Here is an 18,463-nt window from a genome sequence, read left to right as displayed (position 1 = left end):
AATAAGATTTTTTCAAAGTCAGGAAAATGTTGGATTATGTCACAATCGAGACAAAGGATTTTCGTAAATCCTATAGAAATTCCCTTTCTTGTTTATAATCATCATATAAATTATATTAAATTTTGCATCTTAATGTTTCCGTAGAGGTGATATAAATTGTACGCAATGTCGATTTTCACGATTGTTTATTTTAATAAATATTACTATAGAGCATATATATATAGCGGTACATAGTAGACAAAAGTCATTCATTTTATTAATATCATTAATAATCTTTCTAATTTCTTATTATGTTTTGGAAATTTGCGATTTTTTTTTCGTACGATTGAACTACACAGCAAGAGTTAGACACCATTCGTAAAATATTGCACCTTATAATAACACAGTTCTTGTTAATTTCTATTGATCACATCTATGCGATCTGCAATATTTTTCGACCTTACATCATCAATCTTTCCTTGTATCAATTCAAAAATTGTATTATTGCTGCTTGCCTCCTTCATCCTTTTTATAATTCAAACTATTTCAGTTAGGAAACATATTGATCACATTGAATGCAAAGCGTAAATTATAAATAATGCAAACGAGAGACTTTTAAATGCATAAGTATACATGCGACTAAACCTAAAAGAAATTGGATATATATATATATTCAAAAATAATTTCTAAACGTTCCATTTTCCCAGCAAGCTTTCATTTATTTTATTATCGTTTATTAATTTTATTTATACAGAATTCTCTTGTTCCAGGATTTTTCACTTTAATAATTAAGCGTTTCACAATTATACTATTTCATATAGATATCAAATATTATTGTATCAACCATGGTTTCTTCAGGATTTGTCACTTGTATATAAGCCTCTTTTGCATCTGGACCCATTGAATAATAGTAACACATGAAAATATTACTGTACAAAAATTTCTTTGATTATTTACGAAAAATGGGAGGAAAATTAATTGTTTCTTCCATTAAACTTGATGAAATTATTGCAAGAAGGGGAATTTCAATTCTTTATCCTCTTTCAATTTCTTCATTTATCTTTTTCTTTTTTCAATTTCTTATTCAAAAGTATAAGAAATTCTGTGCTGTTGAAAGGATGAAAGGAGAATTCATAAATCCTATATTTTGATATGAAAACAAAAGTCAAGTATATTCTATGCGATCGATTGATAGACAGAAAATATGCAAAAGAAGAACCATTATAAATGTAAGATTATTGTAACACCGGTCAGACGTGCCGTCGTACGACCAAGGTTTCGAAAAGCTCAGTTGAATTATGAACTAACGGTAGAAACGCATGTATGATAGTGACATATGTGCTAGTTGATATTCTTTACGATCAATCGTAAAATTTTTCAGCTAGATTTTTTTTTAAACATTGCCTTACATATGTGATATATATGGAGCAAATTGAAACGCATGTGGTTCTTCGATTAGGGATATTACAATCACACGTGATACATTTGTTCGGATGCGTTTTATCCATACAAAAAAACGCAGCTCTTTGTTTCAAAATTTCCTCAAACGTCAAATCGGTTTTCCAATCGATCGTTAATAAGGGCATTTGCGTGTACGGTCGCGTGATACATGATGAGATCAATAGCCGTGTGTTCTTGTTGCATCTAAAAATACTACATTTCGACGCTCAGCGATAACTTAATGCTAAATAATAAGAGAATAAGTGTATACGCAGTTATGTATTTGGAAGCGCATAAAAAGACGTTAATAACTAATATGTAAAAAGGCGCATCCGCGATTATTCGCTTTCTCTCTCTCACTGGAAAATAGCGATCAGACACGACGCCGGATTTCAATATAAGACAAAAAGTTGTTTTATTGTCCCCGCCGACTTAATAAATTAGCTATGTAATTAATTATCAGGGGAACTTACAAATTATTCAGGAAGCAAGTATTACAAAAGTATCTGTATTTGTACATATCTCTCCCATTTTTCTTTCTTTCAATCTCTCTCTCGCATACATTCGAAAAGAGCGCTGAATAAGATCTAAGATAAAAAAATTAAGTACTTTGTTACACGCGTCTTCCTCTTGTCCCGCGAAATGAAATAATGCATTTGCAAACTTATCTATCGATCGATCAATTATCTCATTAATTTATTATGGTATAAAAGAACGTTGTATAATAAACTAAAATCATACGCATGTACATGCGTATGTGTATACACGTAGCCGATGTTTCAGATGTTCCGATATAACGCGCGAGTATGTACGAGTATACACAAATAAATATGCAAAGCGAATATATGTATATTTACAAGTGATATATGCATGTGTGTTACATGTTGTGTATGTGTGTGCGTCGCGTGTATTTCTTTTTTTTGCGTGTGGCTGCGTATGTGTATGTATATCACAATAACTCAACGTGCACGCGAGATATTATTTCGTTTAACAATAATATTAATTGTTTATCAAGCCAGCCTTTTGGTGGAATTAAATCCGAGATAAGTAAATTAGCCAAAACAAAAAAAAGGGGGGGTGGAAACTACAGCGTATTCTGGTCAGGTACAAATATTTACAATGCATATTATTTTGATCAAATCAATGATCTTTCCTTGAGCTTTATTTTTTTGCTGACAAGCTCGTCATTTTTTGGTATTTAAACCTTGTTATGTTTATTAAAGCTGACCAATATATTCGATACGTAAATCAAAGTGATTCTGTTTAGCAAAAATGATTATGCCACGCAAGTGCCCTGACAGTCACATCGATGCATTACGAAAGACGGTATCAAAGCTTCATTTTTTTCCCTCCCAGCAAATATTTACATATCTTCGCTGCTCTTCTCACTACATTATCATGTGTATAAACAAGTGCAAGTAAACGTAAATCTAATCGAATTTTATCGACAATTTATTCGCAAGACCAAAAATGTAATATCTTTAACACTGGGATCACAACTCAAACAGAAATATATATATATACGGTTTTTTTCCTCCCCTCTCCCTCCAATAAATTAGCAGTAGTCAAAGCTATTTCGATGTGCTCTACGCGAATATAGTTACTGACGTATGCAAATGAAAAAAAATAAAAAAATAAAAAAATTTTTACGTAACTTCGTTAGAAATAACAAATTTTTGCAAAATGCTGCTTAAATTCAAATTTAATAATAATACACATTGTGCAGAAAGCCTTTACAACGTCGTCCTTTATGAGGATCATTGAGAAGGGGAGTGAGGAGGACAGGCATCGCGGACTCGTTCATATTTCATTATCCAATGAGTCCAGATACCTAAATCTGAGCGAGGTGAGAGGGTTCTGTGTCTTTTTTTTCCAAAAGGCGAAAACTGTGAACAAATATCGGATATCTAATAAATATTTGTGCTCGTAAAACTTCCTTCTTCGCTTGACTAGTTGGTCATGATCTACTAGTGTCCGTAAGTAAATTGTCATGACAGTGCTTCGTATGTACAATTATGGAAGAATGATCTCGTAATAGTTAACAAGTTACACAACGTTCACAACGTAATGAAGCAAGTACTGGCTTTCTTGCGGGTAGGATAAAAAACGCAAAAAAAGACCTCATCGATATCGATCAATTGTCCAATCGACTGCACTTTTTATCATTATTAATTAATCACTCGTAATGCCATCGCATTTATTTTCTTAACAACTCTTCAGTATACTCTGCGAGTTAATTAAAATTAAAATCAAACAACAACTTTAACCGATTTTTATGGCGCAAAGATACATGAATCTATAGAAATCGAAATTATAACGTATAGCACCCCCTTACATAGCATAAACTAATCAACCAACAGATTGATAAACGCACCAATTTGTGCAAGTATCTAAAACAATTTGTACTTAACGTAAGGCCATATACAAATCAATATATTATATTTTTCTAAATTGACAGATCTGATAAACATTATGTACCATGTGTCTTTAATGGTGCCATAATTTGTCAAAGTCATGTAACATTTTGTATACACACATATATTAAGAATAATTTTAAAAAAAGAAAAAAAAGAAAAAAAAAAGCAAACTTCTAGTTTTTAACTTCAAAATTATATTAATGGACGTCACGAAGAGAAAAAAAGAGAAGGAAAGAATTTCGTCCACATTTACATCTAGTCATCATAATATAGTTTTATCTATTCAATTACTAAATCGTGAATTAAATACTCTTTTAATTTAAACAAAGTGATAATATGAAAATAATTTTGTTCTCTACTTTTGTACTCATAATAAAATTATATTACTTTGATAAACTCTTTTTCCTTTCAACGAAATATGGCATCACATAATCTCATACCAGTATGATAATTATATGCCAGAATTTTTAAATTACATCGCAAGTCAGCCATCACATCATTTTGTTATTGAATTTTAAATTCCATGAATCAATCATTTTCATCGTATCTCAAAATCTATACATTTTTACTTTCACGAAAAATGTAATGGCTACTTTGCACCGTTTGAAAGCCAATACGTAAAAGAGAATTATTAAACTAAAAGTACAAGAATTTAAAAGCATAGAAATTGTGCATGAGAGTATCATCGCACGGACACATAATTATCTAAAACAGATTTGGCGTCGTGACACTTTGATCCTCCTTAGATGATATTTTTTCCATGTGTTGTCAATGGCTATTTCTGCATGGATGATCGCATTACATAAAATAGCTCGACACGCCAATGATATTTAAATAGAATTTGTATGATGGACTAGCTTTAGTTATATGACTTCAATAAGAATGCGTCTTTGACAAGTCATCGTACGTTTAGGCATATGCTGTAGGGTGATCGTAATATGGATATTATTAACTTCTTCCTAATATCATAATTTTCCGCTAATAAAATGTTATTATTCTCTCTTAAATAAAGATCGATTTGAATTTCACAAACCAATGTACCAATAGATTATCATGAAACATCTTTATGCGTCAACGAAGCGTACGCATCATAATTTTGTTAACCGTTTAAGAAACGTTTTTATACTTTCTGACTTTTTACTCTTGTAAAATATAAAACATTTTACTTATACATATTTATATAAACTAACGACCAGCATATTAATTTTTACTTGTTGAATATTATCGATATTCGTGCAAGTGCGAACACACTTACTGCTCACCGACATACAGATCCTTATACATCCATAAGATCAACCTACAGCATAAATGTTACAAGTCAAGACTGGATTTCCTTGACATTCTAAAACCCAGTGTCGCGTCGTGTGATCGTAAATAATGTCAACGGTTTCATTGTTTCTGAGAGGACAAGACACGATACAAAACATGTTTCGAGAAGTTTCTCATGGAAGACTTTCAGATAATACCTTTCTTATTAGGAGACAGGATGTGTATTTAATAAAAATATTATCTTAAGAAACAAATGGATGCAAGAAAGAGATCCAGTAATGGATATTATATAAATTGATTATTTCGCGTATGCTTAGAAAAACTGAACGGTAATATTTCCACGGAGAAACTTTGAAACATCCTTTTGTAGTTGATGTAATTTACTATCGGGCTCTGATAAGAGAATTGCAGTTCTTAAGCTTCGGTCGACGCTACGAGGGAGCTTTTAGGCGTGTACGCTGTCGCATTCGGATCCAAATTCGACACAGTACACCCCGGACAGGGACTTTCATTCGAACGTATTTTTGTTCCTGCTACTCTCACTTCACTATTTAAACGAAGCTTGGACGTCGCACAGGTTGGCGTTGGACCAAATGTGTCTTGTGGCATCACAGCTAAATCTTGCGCTATTTTTGTTTTCAACATCTCAATTTCTTTCTCTTGAGATCTGATTAAGCCTAATTGAACAGAGAACAGTATGATACACACATTGCCGGTAATTTGTGGTGACACACATCCGCGTACGTATTTGCACGCATGTGTGTGTATGTGTGTGTTGTGTGTATATCACACACGTACACTTCATTTTCTTTATTAAATTAAAGCATAGTTTTCGATTATACGTTACGAACGTTAAAAATAAGAAAAATACACATAAAATATAAAAATATGTAAAACAAAGCATAATAAAGTTATCTTTACTTACTTTCTCGGATTTCTAATTGGCGCTTGACTTCGCCGAGTGCCGAAAAAAGATCAAGTTTTATGCGTGTTTCCGCGCTTAAGCTGTTTTCCAAGTGCGCGTTTTTGTCCTGCAGCGCATTGAGTGCAGCAAGTAGAATTTCAGATTCTCTGTGGTTTTCTTTGCAACGTACTGCGTCTTTTTCCAATGCATTACACCTGATCAATATATAAAATGTATAAGCTCATGTTGCAAATTGAATTACTCAAAATTAAATCAAATGTACACATTTACCGACAATTAAAGTGTATATATTTATTCTTACCTTTCCTCCTTCAATTTGAGTTCACGGCGCAGATTCTTGAGATCCTGTTCCATTTGGGATCTTCGATTTTTACACGCGTCAGTGCATTCTTGCCTAATAAGTGGAGGTGGTGGTGGTGGAATCGCAGAGCGTGCTTCCTCAGCAGCTCGTCGTGCCCTTCGCTCAGAAATTAAGGATGCTTCACATGCGGTACGCTGTTTTCTTTCTTCCGCAATTCGCTTTTCCAACGATGACATTGTCTGTTTGTCCAGCTGACGCGCCGTTACTAGTCCATGTAATCTATAATGTTAAAATTTGTGTTATAAAATCTTTTCAATTTTACTCGAAAGACAAAATAGAAATTATGTGCTGTATTTTCCATCATAATTAAGTTAATTTATAGCTAAAGCTAACTTATAACAGAGAGTTAATATTCAACTTGATGTATATGATATAAAACATGTGCCATATTATCTTATCTAAAAAGCTAGTTTAAAATTTTATTTTCTAACTTGATTGAAAAAGATCGGATACAAATTTTTCTAAAAAAATCAAATCTTTTCCACATCTTTTCAAACAATAATTTTGATTCAAATACTAAAATGCATAGAAATGCAATTATATATATATATATTAATATTTCAGTACATTTAAGACGTGAAAAGAAAAAATAAAGAAAATTTATTATATAAATGCTGTACATGCGAACTAAAATATGACAATTTGAATAAATTGTTCAAAAGAAAAATGTCAAATTAGTTTATGTAATTGAATTTATTTATATCTTTTATCTAAATATTAAGAAAACAGATTTTTTAAATATAACTTTACAATAAATACATAAATGTTCAATAAATAATTGAAAATAAAAAGTGGAAGAATTATCAACAGATCTATAATAATGATCAATTTATATATTATTCCAAAATTTAAATCTTAAAATTTTAACATGTAAAAATATAAGAAACGTCCATGTTACAATGAACAGATTCTTTAAAAATATTGTATATATTTATAAATTCTAAAATTACTTACTTGCTTTGCAATTGATCGTTGTCATGTTGGAGTTGCTGAATATCACCCTTAGCCTGCCGCTCTCCGTTCAACAAGGTATTGATTTGTGATCGCAATTCTTGTTCCAACTGCCGACTTGACTGCAAGTCTGATTTCAAACGTTTTATGTCTGCCTCAAGCCTGCGACACACCAGTAACCTATTTCAACGACAAATTAGACTAGAGATTGATGAAAAGTCTACTAAAAGAATACAAAGATGATACAAAGATTCGATATCTAAATATAAAATACCAAATTTGTTAGAGTTTCGATCTGTGCCTTTGAAAACATTCAGATTATCAGCAGAATTTCTGCTCGTAATAATGTATTCACAGAAAAGATTTCTGTTGTACAATATACCTTTGATAATAATCATCTTGCTGTTTCTGTTGTTCTGTCATGGTGTCACCTGTATTTTTAACCTGTCGCGTCTTACGCTCACGTTGGGCACTGGTAGTCGACGATGAATCCCGAGTTTCTTTTACATTACTCCATTTTCCCGTTACTGAACCGTTTGATTGCGATTTTATCGTGGTGTGTCCACAACCCTTAATAGATTTGTCTTTTTCCGCTTCATTTACATCAAAATCATTTACAGACCTGTTTTAAAAGATTATAAATGTTTTTCTATGAAATTAACGAAAAATCGAATAGAAATATATTCTTTGACATACAATCGATCGTACCCTACTCTTTCGATGAGTTGTATGTCACTGTGCGATACTGTACTTCCATTAGTATGAATAAATCTTTTATCACTTTTGTCTGATGGTGAATTATTTGATACATTATGTTTATTATGCTGCTCTTCCTGCTTTTCACCCTTGTCTAAAGATTTTCTGTGAGTACTTTTAGTAGTAGCGCTCTGTGCTTGCGGTGTGACTTGACTACTATTGTGTACCCCACCATTTTGTACGTTTGTTTCTACAGAATTGTTATTGCCCCCTGAAAGAACAGATATACATGTTAGAGTGCGTTTAACATAAAATCATGATGAAACGTATTTATTCGAAATTTGAAGATTGATAATAAATACAAGCTACCTCTGCTTTTCTCGGGGCTTGGATTATACTGTGGACTCAATTTGTGTGTTTGAGTTTTAACGTGTTGTTCTAATGATGCAGTAACATGTTGTGTCTGTGACTGCACTTGTGGTTGGATTTGTTGCATCGACATAGCTTGTTGCTCTAGAGGCAGTGCTTGCTGCAATAACTGCAGGTAGAACTCGTTCTCCTTTGCTACGTCTTTCTGTTTTCTCTGCAAAGCACAAATGATAAATATTATGTATATCATGTCCTAATGTGTTATAAAGTCACACTTGTACTTAAAGAGTAAAGATACCAACCTGCCTCATTCTGTAGCCTACATAGCTCTTAAACCCAAAGCCCAATGTAACTACAGGATAGCCAATGCTGAAAATAGAGAATAGAATCCTGAGGTTGATCAATAGATTATTTTACTGGACATGTATGAAACATATATGAAAAATAATGCTTTAATCATAGATTCTTATAAAAAAAAAACAATACCAATGTGCTGCAAATGGCCGACAGAGGTCTAGGTGAAACGGCATATGACGTAAGTCACGCAACCGCACTGCTGCTTCTATATATAGAAATAGTAGCCATAGCATCACAGTTGGTAGACACACTCCTTTATCTGTAAAATATTAAGATTTAGTTATTCTTTCATATCTATTAACAATTTATCCTGATTCTTACAAAAGTAAAAATTGGATATTCCAATATAGCAAGAAATCATATTCCGCCATATGTATATCATATACTTATTCATATTTCAAATCACATTTCGTTTTAACATACCTGTGTGCCAAACGTATTGCACCCAAACGTAAGTGCTGGCAGCAAAAAACAGCCAATGCACAGGGATGAAAAAGAAGCAAATCATGTCAGATGTAAGTGCAATACAAATAAAAAATACAGAGAAGGCCTGAAAGAGAAAGAAACAACATATATTGTATATCTCTATCTGATAATGTCTCATAATAGTCATTAATGATGCTGAGACTTACCAAGCCTTGATATTTAAAGGAATCGTAAACGCTTCGGAGGAGTAGCCAGAATGGCCACAAAAATTCAAAACGGAACTCTAAAATAAAGTCTGCCAAGATCACCATGGCCCATAGTAGAAGAAACTTCAGATAAAGCAAAGTACTGCAACAAATATTAATGTTCTTAATATGAGAAGTGCATGTGATTTGTTATTTATTGAATTGTAATTTATGATGACTACCTTATACCTTTATCTTATATATATATATACACAGACTACTATACTTGTTTTCATTTAGCATATAAAAGTATATTCAAAAGAATGTGATGGATGGCAAGACATATATAGTAAGAAATGGTGTTGTCAAATAGCTTATATAAGGCTAAGACTTTGAATTCCTTATATAAAAAGGAAGAAAATCAACTGAAAAGTCAACCAATTGTCAAATCTATTCCACAAGTTTCATAAATATACTATACATATGTAGCATGGGGAGACATCAGTGTGTGAGAGTTACATGTGTACAAGCAAGGATACAGAAGGACATTGGAATTAAAAGTTGAAAGGACAGACGGAAAATGGGTAAAAACATAGGCGAGCACAGTGAGAATGTTTGATTTAAAGATAAGTGTCAGAAGCGGGATGAAGCGAGTCGAAGAGCGGACGCCGATCGTGCCGAGTCGGCGTCGCGGTATTCGTCGAGCGATGCGACGTCGTCCATCGTCAGGGCGCCGCGCGACACAACACGATCCGCAGTTACACGGCGGCGAGTGTTTGGTTATTTTTCAATGCGGGACGGCCATTCTCCGTACATGGTTTTGTACGCGCGCATATGGCAGCGTACGAGCGAATTTACCTTCCGTAGATTCCCTCGGTGAGCTTGTTGCGTTTCAGGGGCCTCCGAAGCTTACCGCACTCGACATTTCTCCTCTTCATATTCCTCGACACCTTTCACCACCCCAGCGTAAGCGACGTGCTCGCGGCGCGCTACGGGAAACGGGGAAAAAAAGCAGGCGGGCAACCGCGACGGTGGATATATTTCTTCCTTTTCGGCTTGCCTCAATTGTGCGCGCGGGACACACAACACTCGCTTCGCGTGCAGGGAAAAAACTCTCTCTCGCGGGGGCTCTCTCTCGCGCGCGCGACTTCTATCAGTCTCTTTTGTTGTCATTCGTCTGCGGACAGACTCGAGGTCTCACGGTGGTTTACCGAGCAGCTGATTGGTCCATCGCGTGACATGGCGCTCGATCAGCGGACGCGAGTGATCACCTGCCGATTGTTAATCGCGCGCGTGCACGCGCGCATGGCTGTGGCCGCTTAGCATTACGCGAAATTACACAAATGATCGCGAAATGATTTTTATTCTTGCTTGTCAGAGTGCGATCACAACTGTTCACTTGCTCGCGTCACTGCGCGACCGATTTCTCTCTCTTTTGTGTTTTCTCTCGTTCTCTCTCGCGCGCGCCGTCACGATTTTTCGCGTCGCGCAACGATTTCGGGGGTTCTCTCTCTACGGAGCCTTTATCGATCGTAGATATCTCCCGACCGCGCGCGCTGCAGTCGGTCCAGCGTCCAGCGGCCTGTTTCACTCGTGTCAACACAGTGCTCTCGACCTGGCAACACGCGCGTTGTTGTTGTCTTCTTCTCGCTTTCCGTATCTTTTTCCTTTTCTTCAGCACGCCGTTACCAAGCGAGATGTTTTCGTTTAAGTGCAGCTGCGCGAAAACCGTTACAAAATAATCATGTGAATCGCAAAGACTCTTCGCGGTCGACAGGTGCACTTAAAGACGCGAAGAAAAAAGACAAACCGTTTATTTCAGTCATGCTCTATTATCTTTTTTTATTTAAAAAGCGCAGCTAAATAAATCCTAAACCAAAATTGTATCGGAAATAAACACATCATGTGAGCGTATTTATCTTCCCGTGAAAGAACGTTATTGGACTGCGTTTGTCGATTTTTTAATGTCCAACTTGTATTATTTTCATACTATTATCTAAAATTATAGCCACTAAATATTAAAAATTATATATATATATATATATATCCCTACATATATCCCTATAGGTATCCCTAGAAAACTAATTTTTTAATTGGATATTAAATATTATACGTCAGATGACGAATGACGTGAATCTTGCATAAGCAAGGATACAAATATAACGTACTTAGTTTCCCTTCTCTTTACTTCTAGAGTCTCTATGCAATACTTCCTCAGTATACTGTTTTTATCGCATAATGTATCATTCGATTCCTCGAAGTCTATCGCGCGGAAATTTTTTTCGCGCATCAGACGAATTTGTATCAACGCATAGTTCTGTGCATAAATATAAGTAATTTCTGCGACAGATGGAAAGATGGAAAACGACAAAGATTCGTTGCTCGATCGGAAATTAAAAACTTATCTACCGTTCGGCGTAATTTTCATCATTTTCGCTATTACTGCGTATACAATGACAAAAGATAAAGTGATAACATCGCTCATCACCATGTGCTTTATTACATCCGTATTTATCGTAATTTTTACATTGTGTGACGGAACGCTGCGATTATGTCACATTTTAATCTCATTGATGGACGTGAACCAACAGTCAAAAGACACTTTCTGGTCGATAGTGAATACTCATCTCACCTTGAATGCCGCATCAACGATAACTGTTATTATCAGTGGACTATTCTTCATGGGACTGATAATCACCATTCGAAAGTGTCCATTAAATTATATATGGGATTTTGGGCCCTACATATGCATACCATTGATGATAGTTTCGTTTCTTTTACTAAGGGTGACAAATCTGACTGAATGGGAACTGAAATTGTCGTCCCCTATCAGTGCTATGAAAGGTTTAGATTATGGCACAGGTATGGCGTATAGCTTTTATTACGGCTATCTTCGCCTAATTTTACCATCTACTGGCACTGCCACTAAAAGCATAGTTGAGAAAATTGAAAATTTTGAGGATAAGCACAACGTCACATTTCCTGTTCACAAGCTGTTCATCTTGATACCATTATCAGGATACATTCCACCAGATTTAAAGGAAGCATCTTATCAGTGGATGGAGAGTGCACATGAATTAGAAGAGGAACAACGCAACCGAGCTGGAAACATAGGCAGAAAATATCGGAGCATTGCATATAAAATATATCCTGATGGGCAAGGCTCAGGCAATAATCCGGAATTTGTAGTAGTAGAAGGTGCGTCACCTTTGTTGACTTACTATGAAGTACAAAAACATAATCATGCAGAGTCTAATATATATAAGCAGTATAAAAATGAGATTACGTTAATGTTCTATAAAAAGCTGCAAGAAATTTTGCAAAGTGAACCTGATACAAGAGATTTATGTGAATTAATTTACTATGATGATTATGACTCAAAAGGAGTCAAAGTCAACGTTGGAAAGATAATTTTAGAAAGAATAAACAAGATAAAGAATTCCACATAAATATGAAAAAACGTTAAGATATATATTTTATGATAAACTTTTAATATAATTATATATTACGAGCTTTTATAATACAATTACTAACTAATGTTGCTATCTATACTACTTTTTACTAGTGCATGTTCATGTTCATACATGTAGTTTGTACAAAGTACAAAAACATATTGTTTATGTAATGTTTTTGTACTTTGGCAAATGCATGTATTCTTGAACAAGAATATATTCTAAAACCTTACATTTAGCAAAACTGACTTTATGAATAATACTTTTAATGTATAAAATTTTATGATAAAAATCATTGATAAGAGCATATATGATATGCAATATTGTATAATTTATAAATATTCTATCAATCGTAATCTTTATATATGATTTTATTATATTGTTTCATTTTTGAATGATATGTTCCTTTCTTTTTATATATCGTACAGTTAGACAGTACAAAAAAATTGTAACTGCAAAACTATAAGAGATTTACACAATTTATTTTTTTTATAATTGTGACAAAATAATCCTAATATATAAGCACAAGATTTTTGTTTATGTTACACTGTATATTTTATTATCTTATTGTATAATTTTATATATTTCTCATTACTTTTATATTATTTTATCACGTTTAAACAAGATACTCAACATACTTATACATCTAAGAATATAATTACGATATCAATTTTTATTACCGTCAATTTAATTTTTGTTTGCCAAATGTTTATGTTTACTTTCTAAAAATCTGTCTAAGATGTAAGGAATAGTATAAAATATATAAAATTTATTACGTGTACAAAACGTGTCATTTATTCACAGATACAAGATCTTTAAGAAATAGATTACAGTATCAGCAATTTTCAAGGGAAGACATTTACCGATCGCTAACGTCTGCACGTCCATATGCAGTTATTTTTTATACGTAATCTTATACGTATTACGTTAGTCAAAAACCCGCATCCAGAATTAAATGATTTGTATATAATACATATGAACAAGACATTTGTCGTTTCGTCGAAAGACTTCGTCTCTTAAAAACTTGTGATTTTTAATAAGATTATTGGCAAAAGGCACATAATTGGAACGTGTTAGCCATATTACTCTTGCAGTTGCCGTAAAATCGACAATGCTCTCGAATATGTCTATGAACACATTACAATCGTCACAAATGACGGCAGATTACATTTGCTTCACATGTCCATTTCAAACTGCTCCGCAGATTCCTCGATTACCAGAGCATCTGTAATATAATATATATATGTATATAAATATGAGAACAATCTTCCGACATATGCAAAATGACTTTATACATTTTAATGGGTCATTCTCTCTATATATTAATCTGTATGTATCAATAAGGATGTGTTCCTATTCATTCTTGCTTGAAATATATGCATTCAGTCTTCTCTCTCTTTTTTGTAATATACTAAGTAAATATACTAAGTAAAAAATATTTCTAATATACAAATCAAGATCCACTCTGTATTTTTTATTTGAAAAAAGAACTTTAAAGTGATGTAACAAAATCAAATCATAAATATAAAAGAAATTAACCTTTATTAGTAATTTTAGTGGGGTCTCTCGTAATGGCTGGAGTGCTACCTTTCAGCAATTCCGGTGGTATAGTCAGCGTATTTCGCGGCGGTGTCCGCGATATCGGAGAGTTTCGCAAATTCATCAGAAATGCACGTTCATATACGATGCGAGTACCTGTACAGAATTCGCAGATATAAAATCCAGTTATAATAAAATCTATTACTTAAGTATAAAGTATTGAATTTTTTTCAGAAATTTTATAAAATAATTATATTTTATATAAAAATCTTTGTACAATAATAATTAAAAGTTTATTTAACTTGAAAATTAAATTGAAATTTGCGTATAAGTATTCATAATACAATTATGAATAACACAATATATTATGAGATAATACAACATAGTTCATATTTCTATTTGTCGTGAGATAAATTAGATTTGGAACCACAATATTTGTGATTAGAATTATTTGATAAGGTAATGAGATTAATTTCTGCTAGACAAAATATAAATCAAATTTATCGTAAGTTATATATATTTGTTTTACTACGTTAAATATCTGATAAGAGAGAGAGAGAGAGAGAGAGAGAGAGAGGAAAAGATTTCTTAATGTCTTAAGAAAATAATTTTTTTTTCTATCTAAAAAAACTGAAGATAACGAAACGATTTTAATGAAAAATTGATAATAGAAAACAGGGTAACGATGACATGCTGAAAATGATACAATGGTCCGACAACTATACGAAAAGCGGCCGCACAGTGTCTATTTATACAAGTGTATTTCTGTACTGATACCTAACTTTAAAGGGGTGCAAGGGTTGTTGAGGTTGGCAAAACGAGCATAATCACAGAAAACGCGACATACGCACGAAACAAAGTCAACCGCACCTACTATATTCAGCGATGCTGGAATTCTTTGTTGCCACGCATGCTTAATCCGTGCGTAAGCATAATATGATGATTAAATCAAGATAACAATTCATACAATTTTTAAATGAACACGCGCGCTCATGAAGCAGTCAACTGTTACCTATTATTGTTCACGCATTAGGCGATTAGACATGTTAAATCTGTAACGAGCATTCACAATACGTGAAATACCAACGTCGCGCGGTTAAGCTAAAGTTATCTCGAAGGTCTAACAAGTCATTTTTCGCATCATACATGCTTGTTTTTCACAAGCGCCGTGACTTTTAGCGCGCCGCGCCACGCCGGCGCGGCGATAAACATTACGCGTCACTGATTACGTATCGGATGATGTTCGGGCGAACATATACCGCGCGTACACATTGATTTGGCCTTGGCCAGTTAGTCGGATCGTAGAGAACATCGCCGGGCGTGTACGAAAGTGTGCAAAATGCGGCCCGGCTTACCGGCAGATTCGCCCGTCTCGTTATCGAACATTTCTTTCATTCTTTCACAATATATGTGTCCTACTAACATTTCCACTTCATTCCAGCCGGAATTCAATGGAACAAATATCCCTCAAATATCTCTCTTCCCCACAAATCTAATATAATTTCGACAATTCTGATGATTAATTTTTGAATCTTGCTCCAATATTGTACTGTGCGCAGCAAATATAGAATTGTTTGTTCTTTTGCGAAAAAAGGGATCAATTTTATTTTCTTTTATAATATTAAACATATAAGCAATTTTGTTATTTTAATCATAAATTTCGTCCAAGTGTTTATATAGAATGCTCCAAACTTTTGAGAGACAGTGTACATTCTAATTTCGAAACACAGTCTACGAGTGAGAAATATGCTATTCGGTCACGAAAGAATTAAGATTCACTTTTTGTCAACTCTTATTAAAATTTAAAACATTGTTAGAAATATGAATTGCATTTTCATTTTTCGAATTTGTGAATAAAAATGATGTTTTGATATTTTCGCAGATAAAAAATTGATTCAAAATTAGAAAATTAAAAAGTCTGCAAATCAGAAAAAACAATTGATATAAGACATATATCCTGTATGATTTTATTCCGCGTTCCTTTATACTACGTAACCGATATATTGCCCAGCTTGCCTTCCTGACTTCTCACTCTTCCTTTCGATCGAAATGACGCGCATTCGAAAAAAAGTAAACATTAAGTGCGATAGCCTATCGTTCGCTAAAAGCGCGATAAGTCCGTATTTATATCTAGCATTTAGTATTGAGCTCGACAATTTAAATTTTAGTCTTATAAATTTAACCTTCAACTCTGAAGATGTAATGTTGATATATATATTATTATCCTGCGTTTAAAAACACACCTTTCTTTACTTCCTTTATTTTAATAAATAATTTTCTCATTAAATTTTTTAAAATTTTATTTTATTTGTACTCATTACATCTTTCCAAAAAATTGGAAAAGATAAGACTAAAAGATTTGAGTGCTTTTTTTATGCATAATAATTAAAGAATTAACATAGCAATTCAATAAAAATATCAATAATAAAAAAATCACCGTTGAATATTAATTATCTATTAGTATCTAAATTGTATGTAATATTACGTGACGTAATAGTTGGATTAGCTAAATGTAGAATATATACACGACGCAAAAAAATCTGAATATTTTTCCATAAAGATTAAACTCCGAAATACGCAATTACGTAATGTTGTTCGTTATCGAATCGAACACGCAGAACAGTGCGAAAAAGCCGATAATCGCGCATGTCGCGTTCGATCGACAATGCGTTGTCGCGTAAATACGAATGGCCTTGACAGCGGCTTGCACGAGTGCATTTGTTTATCGAGGTCGAAACGACGCTAATACGGTGTCGATATCTCGGAGTAGACGTGTGTGCAATACGCAATATAAAACGTCTCGCAACAATTTCACTCTTGTTTTTTTTCTGAGAATCCTCACGCGTGCAGACCGTTTTAATCAGCACATGGTTCTAAGGAGAATGAATAATTTTCGCAAATGCCAATATTTATTTTGCCTGCCGAGTACAACACAGTGCATACACAGCAGATATCAATAAATTGCGACTTTCAATTAAGAAATCTGTCATCGGTTTTTATAAAAAGATCTACTCGAGAAAAAAAACAGACCGCGATAGTCTTCGTGATAACATCAGAGACTTTGAATTGAGACTTAGATTAAATATATATCTATCTTCTCGCAAGTGTCATACAATCAAACCTTTCTCCGTCTTAGATTTCTGTCTGAATTTAGATTAAACGATTTAACCGAGGCGTTGGTTATCGCAACTTATGTTTTCACGCTCACAATTATGACGATTATGTGTGATTTTATTAATAGCAAGCGCGTCGCGACTGCTTAGTAGTTTCACGGTCAAGAGTAAAGTTAAAAGAAAAATGTTCACAATTGAATGCAATGCACTGACCTCCCGGTGTTGTGGAATAAAGCGTGCCTCCAGGAGTGGACGAGTAATCGGCCGGTAGCTGGTTAGGATCGTGGATGACGATCCTCTTGGATGGTATGCTCTGGCTCTGAGTAGCCTGTCTGGCGATAGGGGATGCAGACATTGTTGATCTCTCTTTTCTTCGTGAGCTTTTCCCCGGAAAAGAAGTAAACTTCCCTCGCGTTCTAATCGCGCTCTCCGAAAACAAAGACCCGCAGCGCGTTATTAGCTACAAACGGCACCCGCTGTGCGTAATAGGAACTGTCTTTCAATGGAAGACAACCGTGACTCTGTCGAGATCGTGTGGCTTCTTATATGCCAAGTCGTACATTCGACCGACTAACACGTAATCCCAAAACGAGTATTTGATACGAACGCGATAAAATACCTTGTTACTGTCGCGGACTCAACGCAACATAACCTAGAAGACGGATGAAGAGAGCGTTGAATCGTTTCACGCAGAGCGACCGCGGAACGCGATAAGCCACTGTCCGCTTATATAAACCTCTCCCACTTCTCTCCTTCGCAAGAGTACTATTGAAAGGAAAGCAGAGGGAAGAGCAGGGAAGAGCGGTAAAAGTGACGAAGGATTCACATCACTGTTGTCAAATAGACGAACTCCTTTTTCGCGTATGCGCAGCACAGCAACAGTGACGTCTATCATGTTTTACTCGAACTATGAAGAAGAGTGCCATCTAACTGAAAACAATTTTCAGTGCAAACTCATGATGCTTTGTAATTGCACTATAAGTA

The 18,463-nt window shown here is 34.2% G+C and overlaps 3 protein-coding genes across 6 annotated transcripts; 1 reads left to right on the top strand and 2 right to left on the bottom strand.

Moving 5' to 3' along the window:
* Positions 1 to 168: 168 nt before the first annotated feature.
* Positions 169 to 11,123, bottom strand: LOC105678544 (macoilin). Of its 3 annotated transcripts, none has more exons than XM_067359468.1 (12): positions 10,234 to 11,123; positions 9,397 to 9,538; positions 9,188 to 9,314; positions 8,894 to 9,023; positions 8,710 to 8,776; positions 8,405 to 8,621; positions 8,051 to 8,309; positions 7,725 to 7,964; positions 7,346 to 7,522; positions 6,332 to 6,610; positions 6,031 to 6,224; positions 169 to 5,782 (listed from the first exon to the last, which is right to left on the bottom strand). In XM_067359468.1, the coding sequence occupies exons 1-12, from the start codon at positions 10,311 to 10,313 to the stop codon at positions 5,520 to 5,522; spliced, it is 2,175 nt and encodes a 724-aa protein (XP_067215569.1). In that variant the 5' UTR covers positions 10,314 to 11,123; the 3' UTR covers positions 169 to 5,519. The 3 variants fall into 3 exon arrangements, with proteins under 3 accessions (XP_067215569.1, XP_067215570.1, XP_012233422.2); XM_067359469.1 differs by having other exon boundaries at positions 7,346 to 7,504; XM_012377999.2 differs by having other exon boundaries at positions 8,408 to 8,621; positions 10,234 to 11,122.
* Positions 11,124 to 11,564: 441 nt separating this feature from the next.
* On the top strand, positions 11,565 to 13,613 carry Sting (sting). The gene has a single exon (XM_012377685.2). It carries the CDS (start codon positions 11,733 to 11,735, stop codon positions 12,822 to 12,824), a length of 1,092 nt encoding a protein of 363 aa, XP_012233108.1. The 5' UTR covers positions 11,565 to 11,732; the 3' UTR covers positions 12,825 to 13,613.
* Positions 13,596 to 18,208, bottom strand: Thor (eukaryotic translation initiation factor 4E binding protein thor). Of its 2 annotated transcripts, none has more exons than XM_012378026.2 (3): positions 17,693 to 18,208; positions 14,415 to 14,522; positions 13,596 to 14,052 (listed from the first exon to the last, which is right to left on the bottom strand). In XM_012378026.2, exons 1-3 carry the CDS (start codon positions 17,832 to 17,834, stop codon positions 14,003 to 14,005), a joined length of 300 nt encoding a protein of 99 aa, XP_012233449.1. In that variant the 5' UTR covers positions 17,835 to 18,208; the 3' UTR covers positions 13,596 to 14,002. The 2 variants fall into 2 exon arrangements, with proteins under 2 accessions (XP_012233449.1, XP_012233448.1); XM_012378025.2 differs by having other exon boundaries at positions 14,367 to 14,522; positions 17,693 to 18,194.
* Positions 18,209 to 18,463: the final 255 nt, after the last annotated feature.

Source organism: Linepithema humile, chromosome 7 (genome assembly GCF_040581485.1).
Source record: "Linepithema humile isolate Giens D197 chromosome 7, Lhum_UNIL_v1.0, whole genome shotgun sequence".
Classification (NCBI taxonomy): Eukaryota; Metazoa; Arthropoda; class Insecta; order Hymenoptera; family Formicidae; genus Linepithema; species Linepithema humile.
This window is presented reverse-complemented; position numbering and strand designations above follow the sequence as displayed.

What these genes read in the sequence shown, in the direction of transcription:
- Sting (XM_012377685.2), top strand. Translation starts at nt 11,733, where the DNA reads ATGGAAAACGACAAAGATTCGTTGCTCGATCGGAAATTAAAAACTTAT.
- LOC105678544 (XM_067359468.1), bottom strand. Translation starts at nt 10,313, where the DNA reads ATGAAGAGGAGAAATGTCGAGTGCGGTAAGCTTCGGAGGCCCCTGAAA. An exon ending in ACCGAGGGAATCTACGGAAG is followed by an intron (nt 9,539 to 10,233) that starts GTAAATTCGCTC and finishes TATTTGTTGCAG; the next exon opens with TACTTTGCTTTATCTGAAGT. An exon ending in CAACTCATCGAAAGAGTAGG is followed by an intron (nt 7,965 to 8,050) that starts GTACGATCGATT and finishes CTTTTAAAACAG; the next exon opens with GTCTGTAAATGATTTTGATG.
- Thor (XM_012378025.2), bottom strand. Translation starts at nt 17,834, where the DNA reads ATGTCTGCATCCCCTATCGCCAGACAGGCTACTCAGAGCCAGAGCATA. An exon ending in TTATTCCACAACACCGGGAG is followed by an intron (nt 14,523 to 17,692) that starts GTCAGTGCATTG and finishes AATTCTGTACAG; the next exon opens with GTACTCGCATCGTATATGAA. An exon ending in CACTAAAATTACTAATAAAG is followed by an intron (nt 14,053 to 14,366) that starts GTTAATTTCTTT and finishes ATTATATTACAG; the next exon opens with ATGCTCTGGTAATCGAGGAA.